At 58.1% G+C, this 8,103-nt stretch overlaps 1 protein-coding gene across 1 annotated transcript; it reads right to left on the reverse strand.

Annotated features, from left to right (window-relative positions):
- Nucleotides 1-7: 7 nt before the first annotated feature.
- Nucleotides 8-7,446, reverse strand: ABCF3 (ATP binding cassette subfamily F member 3). The gene is made up of 21 exons (XM_042821152.1): nt 7,328-7,446; nt 7,061-7,208; nt 6,908-6,987; nt 6,537-6,589; nt 4,878-4,975; nt 4,652-4,774; nt 4,168-4,434; nt 3,944-4,024; nt 3,361-3,420; nt 3,211-3,267; nt 2,988-3,010; nt 2,661-2,716; nt 2,324-2,524; nt 2,052-2,128; nt 1,759-1,803; nt 1,527-1,659; nt 1,164-1,252; nt 935-1,026; nt 630-762; nt 308-395; nt 8-186 (listed from the first exon to the last, which is right to left on the reverse strand). Exons 1-21 carry the CDS (start codon nt 7,398-7,400, stop codon nt 28-30), a joined length of 2,136 nt encoding a protein of 711 aa, XP_042677086.1. The 5' UTR covers nt 7,401-7,446; the 3' UTR covers nt 8-27.
- Nucleotides 7,447-8,103: the final 657 nt, after the last annotated feature.

The following is an 8,103-nucleotide window of genomic DNA, read 5'->3' on the forward strand; positions in this document are numbered from 1 at the left end:
CCCCCCCCCCCTCCCCCTACTCCGGCCCTATAGGAATCCCTCTTTGCGGAACTGCTCCTTCAGGATGTCCCTGTACTGGTCGAAGCCGCCCTCGATTTGGGTGACGGTGGCGTTCTCGCAGACCCACAGCTCGTGGCACACCAGGCGGATGAAGCACTCATCGTGGGACACCAGGATGATGCCGCCCTGCCAACATGCCACGATGGAGAGGGGACTGAGCACAGCTGGCATTAGGGGGGCTCTGGCTGAGAGACCCCAGCTGGAAGCTGCAGGGAGCTTTAGGAAAACGAGGGGGGTGTCGCCTTACCCGGAACTTATTCAGTGCCTTCGCCAGCGCCTCGATGGTCTCCATGTCCAGGTGGTTGGTTGGCTCATCCAGGATGTAAAAGTTGGGACTGGAAGAGAGGGCGGCACTGGGAGTGCTACGCTGGGAGCATGGGATGCACCCCACGAGCTCGAAGCAGCAGCAGAGAGCCACTGCTTCCTTCCGCCCTGTGTCCACAAAGGCCCAAAAGTGAGGCTTCATCTGCAGGGCAGCAGCAGGTCTCCAGCTGCCCACCTTCCTCACGGTGAAGCAAGCTCTAGGGATGCAGCCACACAAAAACTAAGGGCATCTAGGAGAGAATTACCAGGACATGGTCATCTGGGCAAAGGCCACCCGGCTCTTCTGGCCCCCGGACAGGCTGGCCACAGGGCGCACGGCCAGCTCCCCTGACACACCGTATCTCCCCAGCTGGTGCCGGTACTCCTCCTCCGTCTTCCCTGCAGAGCACAGCACAACGTGGCTATAGCACATGGGCACCCAGTGCCTCGGGATGGGGCGGCTGCACGGAGGCAGTGCCCAAGAGGAAGTTTTGAGGGGGAAAACCTGACTGGAACATGAGGGAAGGAGCTGAGGAGAGGGCCCAGATCTCTCTACATCTCCAAAACCTACCTGGGAACTTCCTGGCCAGCAACTCTACAGCACTGATGTTCAAGTCCAGCTGATCCACGTGGTGCTGGCTGAAATAGCCAATTTTTAGGTTTCTGCAGAATGAGAAGAAATGCGGAAGTGGCACCTGGCCCTGTAACCACAGTGCTCCCAGCCCCATCTGCAGGAAAGGGGCACAAGAGTGGGTGAGCAGCCACCACTCCTCCCCCCCCCAGCTCTTCCTACCAGGTACCTGTGAGCATGTCTGATCCCTCTGACTGGTGCCAGCTCCCCCATTAAGATCTTTAGCATGGTCGACTTGCCAGCTCCATTTTCCCCAACCTAGAGAAGCAGCAGCAGCATTGGAGAGCATGAAACCACAGAGCTACCTCGGGGATGGGGCAGTGCTTAGGGAATTTCAGCCCTCTCGGACGATCACACAGCACTGCTGGAACACGTTCCCCAGTCCCTGAGCTTAAGGACTAGCTGGCCCAGCCCCCATTTGCAAGCACACAGCTTGAGGACAAGGACCCCTGACATCGAAGTTGGCCTTGCTCTGAGCAGGGACTTGGAGAGGAGAGCCCAGAGGTCACTGTCACTCTGCAATCCCGCGTACCACGCAGATGCGGGACTCCAGGTCAGCGGAGACAGACAGGGAACGGAATATGTAGTGAGTTGGGTCGTAGCAGAAGTCTACTTCATCCAGCTGCAGGATAGGAGGGGAGAACTTCTCAAAGCCATCGGGGAACCTGGGAAGGCAGGAGGAGGTGAGAGACGGCCAGGAACTTCAGAACTCTGCTCAGAAGGGAAGGTGGGTCCCATCCAAGCAAGGCTCAGGCGACACTTACTTCATCATCACCTCAGACTCCTTGTCCACGGGTTTCAGCTCTGGCCTGCAAATAGCAAAGCCACAGTGTAACTAAGGCGCCTTGCTCTGAACCCCACACCAGAAGCCCACAAACTTCAGCTCTGCAGAGCCTCATCCTGGCCAAAGCCTCCAGACCAGAGACACGGCACCCAAAGCCTGAACCACCCCATCCCTGCAGACACAGTGTCCTCCAGATTCACCTGGGAACATTGTTTTCTTCCCATCACCACTGCCCCCTCCCCACCTCTGCAGAGCAGCAGGACAGGCACTCACAGCTTCTCCAGCAGCTTGAGCTTGCTCTGAACTTGGGATGCCCGGTTTGCGTTGTAGCGAAAGCGGTCGATGAAAACCTACAAATGACAAAACTCCATTCAGCCACAGCCACCCCAGCGCCGCTAAGCCTTCTGCAACAACAGAGCCACAGCCACAGATCACTGCAGGACTAAGCAGCAATGAATACGGGCAGCTTGGGATGCTTGCTAGGAGCAAGGAGAAAGGGGCAAGGCTGGGAGAAGTGTCCCAGGCCTACTGGTTTCTCCCAGTACCTGGATATGCTCGCGGTACTGCTGCTGCGCCTCGTACTCCCGCTGCTGGTTCTTCAGCCGCTCCTCCTTGGTCTTCATGAAGTTCTCAAAGTCCCCACGGTACGTGTCCAGGCGCTGCGAGTGCAGGTGGATGATGTCCGTGGCCACCGTGTTCAGGAAGTTCCTGTCGTGGGACACCACGAGGATGGTCGACTGCCAGGTCTGGAGGAGACAAGGGAGAGGGAGAGCTGAGGGAGCCCGAGTGCCACCACCCAGCAAGGCAGGACACCAGCCTGGGAGGATGTCCCCGTTCCCTGATGCACGTCCAGCACACCTCTAACCCTGTTCCCATCCCTACCTGCAGGTAGTTCTCCAGCCACAGGATGGCCCTCACGTCCAGCATGTTTGTCGGCTCTGAGGGAAGAGAAAAAGGCACCGAGGTCAGGTCAGGAGGGATGTCTGGATGATGCTTTTTTACACGGGAAAGACCAGTGACCAGCCCAAGTGGCTGCCCAAGCATGTTTCCCGGGTGAGGATGGCTCCACGCCACTGCTGGGGAGCGCTGACAGCCCTGTCACTCAAGCTATTTTGAGCAGGCAGCTAAAGGCCACGCTGCCTTCCCAAAGCAGCAAGGGCACGGGCAGGCCCAGCAGCAGGGTTAGAGGGACCTGTAGTATCGACTTACCGTCCAGCAGAAGGAGGTCTGGCCTAGGGAAACCAAGACATGGGCATCAGAAGCAAAAAGAGCACAGGGTGAAGGCAGAGCACGTTTCACCACACACAGAGCTGCAATGCCTCAAAAGCTCCCCACCCTGACAGTCTGAGAAGACCCCCAGGCAGTCTCCCAGCCCCCTGCAGCACAGATAGCAAGCAAGGTGAACCAACAGAGTGAAAGCCTAGACACCAACCTGGCAAACAGGGCTCTGGCTAAGGCCAGTCTCATTCTCCAGCCTCCAGAAAACTCTCTGAGAAGAGCAGAGATTGCAGAGAAAGGTTACAATTTAATCAGAATAACTCAAATCCATTCAAATTTCGATACCCAGAGCCTGGAGACTTACTTGGTTGTCTGTTGCTGCATCTTTGCATTAAAGCCCAGCCCAGCGAGAATGACAGACGCCCTGGGGAAAAGCAGAGAGAACTGGAACACAGATACACCATCTGTCTGCAGAGCTCAGTCTGAGCTCCCAGACCCATGGTCACCACAGGCACTCTGCTACGTAGTTTACGGCCACCGTGGTGCAGGAAAACTTCCCTGCAGGCCCAAGAGCAGCATTTGGCTGCAAGACGCAGCCCAGGAAGACACAGCATCCACACTCAGTCCCAGGAGACTGACAAGAAGCTTTCAGCTCACTATCACCAGTATTCCAGAGCTACTCCCTAGACAGCAGGAATCTGGGGAGGTCTGAGTGGAGCAGCAGTAACAATGCCATTTGGGAGGAAAAAAAGCAACAACAAAACCTCCAGCTTCTGGGGAAGCTCAACTATCTCTAACACAGAAGAACTACGACAGAAGTAGAGAACAGAAGCAGGGAGAGTCCCCTGTCCCCACACACAGGATTGCAGGGCCACAGCATGGCCCTTCTGTGATCCAAACCACATCTGGCCATGGCAACAGACAGCAGTGCCACAGGGCAGTCTCACCTCGCCGGGGCCTTGTCTGCCTCAATCTCCTCCAGCTTGGCGTAGATCTCCGATAGCCTGGCACCTTCCGTCCCTTCTCCCCTGGAGCAGAGCAGAGCAGAGACAACAAGAGGTCAGGATCTGAGCGCTGAGGAGGCTGATCACCCCAAACAAGACAAAGGCAGGCAAGACCTCATGGATAAAAGGCTGCGGAAGGGCTGGAAACCCAGCGATGAGCATCTCACCTGCCAGCATTCACTTTGGCCGTCAGCTCCTTTTCCTCCCTCAGCAGGCTCTCACGAGTGGTGTCACACTCCAGCACGCTCTGCAGGGCTGGCGTCTCATCACCTGCCACCTCCTGCTCCACGTGGAGGATGCTGATGTGTGAGGGAATGCGCAGGCTCCGACTGGCAATCATCTTCAGCAGCGTGGTCTTCCCCAGCCCATTCCTGCCCACCAGCCCGTAGCGCCGTCCAAACGCCAGGTTCAGGTCTGCCCCTGCCAGCAGGACCCTAGAGCAGGGAACAGGCAGGTACCTGCTCAGACTGCCCCACGGAGAGAGAGGCAACCAGCGGCCACCTGCCCCAGCACCTTTCAGGCTGTGCTCAGGTGAGGTGGGCCACGTGGCCTCCTGATCTTTCCAGTCATTCCCCACCACTCTCAAATGTGGACCTCACCTTGGTCTGAAGCCCCAGCCAGGGTCCATCCCACCTCCCCACCTGCACTCACCGCTCACCAAAGGAGACATCGAAGTTCTCGATGCGTACATCGTACGACTTGTTCTTGCCTGATGACTCCATGCGGGTCTCCTTCTTGCTGGCAGCTTGGCTGGCAGTCGCCTCCTCGAGGACTCTGCAGTAGGCAGAATGCAGAGAAGGGGCTCAATGGGAAAGCTCTGTGTGCTCACATCCCAGCCAGAGCAGCCTGGGGGTGCTGGAGGCACCGCTGTACTCACGGAGGGCCGGATGACTTCACAGAATCCCGCTCCATCCTCTTGTCTTGCTTGGCTTTCAGTTTGGCTTCTGCCTTCTCCAGTTTCTTGGCGTTCACCATCTGGGGCAAAAGGAAGTGTGAAAGCACATGTTTAGCAAAAGCCCCAAAAACCCAACTCCAAGTGAAAAGAGATCTGTCAGTCCCTCGTTCCTGGAAGGAATGGAAGACAGAAGGGAGCTAGGACTGGGGAACTGGGACAGACTCAAGGAAGCTAACATGTCCATTACAGCACTTGAGGAATGCAGTCCTAAACCAACAGCTCGCATGCAACGGTCAGACCTCAGCAAGCAGCTGGCTGACCCCAACCTGTATGGCTCTTCCCCAGGACCCATTTCTCTGGTTTCAGGGACCTGAGTCAGCCAAGGCACTTCAACAACACCAACGTGCCTGAGGGTTGGACTAGATGATCTCCAGAGTTCATTTCCAACCCCCACGATTCCGCGATCCTGAGCTATCCCAGCACCTCCTTCACTCACCATACACCCACCCCAGCCAGCACCACTAAGTGGCGTTTCCCCTCCCCTGTTAAACTTTAGCCAGTTTGGAATTAACTCAAGTTATGCAGTGGATCAATCGTGGCAAAGCCAAAAAACATTTAATTAAACCCAGAGGCAAGAAGCAGCCCAGTGTTTTAACCTGGCCTGCGATCTTGGCCAGGCTCTCAGCTCAATCCTGCATCCAGTCACATAGCTGTGGCTGACCGAGAGCACTCCCAGGTATTTCTAGGCAGCTCCCAGCCACAGGAGCACACTACAGACCTGCACGCTTGGCTGAGAGCATCTTGTTACTGCGGCTGTAGCCCAGTACCTACAGACACACTGAGTCACTCTGTAAGCAGTACAGAGCTCCTCAAATCTCCCAAGCAGGACGTGTCCTCCAATACCTGGGAGGCCTCCCAAGGCCTCCTCTGAATCTTTCCCAATTTCTCTGAAGATTATCTTTGAGTTGCAGACACAAGAACCAGACAGCGAGCTTGGGAGCGGCAGTCCCAGTGCCAACAGCAGCCAGCTCCCCCCCAAGGCTCCCATTCACACACACAGATATCGCATTAGATCTCATCCTCCACACGAGGAGCTCCACGTGTGCCCCAGGGAGGGAGAGCACCACAACACACCGCACACAGCTGCCGCTGTCCTGGCTTTGTATCTGCACAACTGTCTCCATAGTTAAGCCCGGGGGCACCCAATGCAGAGCACAACCTGCCTCACATCTAATCGCTGCACGAGGTTCAGCTCTCACTGAGCAGGACAAGAAGCACTCCTGTACATTGTAGCCACTCAATCAAAGCTGTACTGAAGCAGCCAAAGTCCTTCCCGAAGTTAGAGACGCTGCACTCCAAGCGTTACTGCCTGACTGACCATGCTTTGAAACTCATTAAGATAGAGGAAAATAGAGCTCACCAAGTTAATGACCTGTTAGCTCCCTCTGAACCTTTCCACAATCAAGGCCAAGAGCTTCACCAATGATGCAAAGGCACAGCTCCCCTGTACCTCCATGCTCCACTGCTACCTTTGGTTCTGGCCAACCGCAGCATGCGAGGGGTCCAAAGCAGGCCACAGAGCTGCAGCCCCATGCAAGGGTTACCCCAGCAGCCCACCCACAGGCTGCAGCTCCTGCTTACCGACGTCTGTCCTCTCTTCAGCAGCAACCCTGGCAGCAGGTCCGTGCTGGCATCTGTGAGGGGATGGGGGGGGTGAGTGGTGGGGTCCCCTCTTCTGGGGAACTGGGAGGTTAAAGGATGGGGGGAACGAAGGATGGGAGATAAGGAGGACTGAAGGACAGAGGATTGAACGACAGGGGACCGAAGGCCAGGAGAACCCAGGGACGAAGGGACTGAAGGACAGCTTCCATGCATCCCAGCAGTTCAGCCCCAGGACAAGGCAGAGGGGTGCGGGGTTTGGGAGCCAGAGCCGGGGCTGAGCTGCCCCGTCGAGCCCCCCCGAGCCCTGCGGAGGAGCCTCAGCTCGCCGCCACCCCCCGGCCGCCGCTCACCGTATCCGTCGGTGATCTGGGAGAGCTGGATAGGAGCGTCCAGAAGCACCTGGCTGCAGCGCTGCGCCCGGGCTTCGTCCCTGCGGGAAAGAGGAGGGTCGGGAGGCCCCGGAGCCGCGGCCGGGCGGGGCGGGGGGGCCGGGCGCTGCTTACAGCTGGAGGCAGTTGAAGAGGCGCTGGCACACCTCGCGGATGGCCCGCTCGTCCTTGCCGTCCCGCGACACCTCCTGCAGCAGTTCGCCCACCGCCTCCACCAGCTCGTCCACCGACTCGAAGTCCGCGCCGCTGCTGTGCAGGATCCCTGCGGGCACGCGGCGCTATGCCTATCGCGACACTATTCCTATCGCGCTACAACCCACGGGCGGCCCCCCTCCCCCGAGAGGCTCTGTCGCGACTTCTCCAAGACGGGGCGGCGCTCACCCGTCACGTAAGCGAACACCTCGCCGTCCAGCTCCGGGAACTCGCTGCGGAGGATGTCGGAACACGACGCCATAGCGCGGCGGGAGCGGGGCCCGGCCCCAGTGCTGCCGCACGGAGCCCGGCCCCGCGGCACAGGCGGAAGGAGCGGCGGCGGCGGCGAGGCGCGGGGGCTGCCGGGAGAGCGGCGCCATGTTCGCGGGGGGTGCTGGGAAATGGAGTCCTAAGAGCGCGCGTGCGCGGTGCGGGGCACGGGAGAGCGCTGCCACGTGGGGCGCTGGGCACTGAGCGCCGGTGGAGCGGCGATGGAGTTTCCCAGCGCAGCCGCTGGTATTTCACTTTTGTTGTCGTTTTCGTTTTTACAGACGTGCTCCGGCAGCAGGCTCACAGAAAAGACGAGCTGCCCTCCTCGTTCTGCGGCGCTGTGTCCATGCTCAAGCACTCCAAGCACAGCACTTCCCCACAGCTGCCGAAAAGCACAGGGGAAAAAGCAAAACCTTGGATTCTTCCAGCTGCTAATACGTGCAGGCAGCCGGAAGCGCATTGATCAGGCAGTAAGAAATGCAGGTTCAGCCCCACTGTAGCTTTCAGGAAGCTAGGAGCTTCCCAGCATATACCAGGCTGCTATGGAAGCCACTGCTGCAACTGAGCACCAGCACAGTTAGAAATAAGCCCTGGGAATGCTAGGAATACAGGCACTCCTCCTTCATTTCACTTATCTACCCCTACAGCAGCCCAGAGCTGGGCAAGCAACAGAAGCACGGCCCCAGAGCACAGCC

Source organism: Centrocercus urophasianus, unplaced genomic scaffold (assembly GCF_019232065.1).
Source record: "Centrocercus urophasianus isolate 14NV4802_14NV808 unplaced genomic scaffold, USGS_Curo_1.0 seq_19, whole genome shotgun sequence".
Classification (NCBI taxonomy): Eukaryota; Metazoa; Chordata; class Aves; order Galliformes; family Phasianidae; genus Centrocercus; species Centrocercus urophasianus.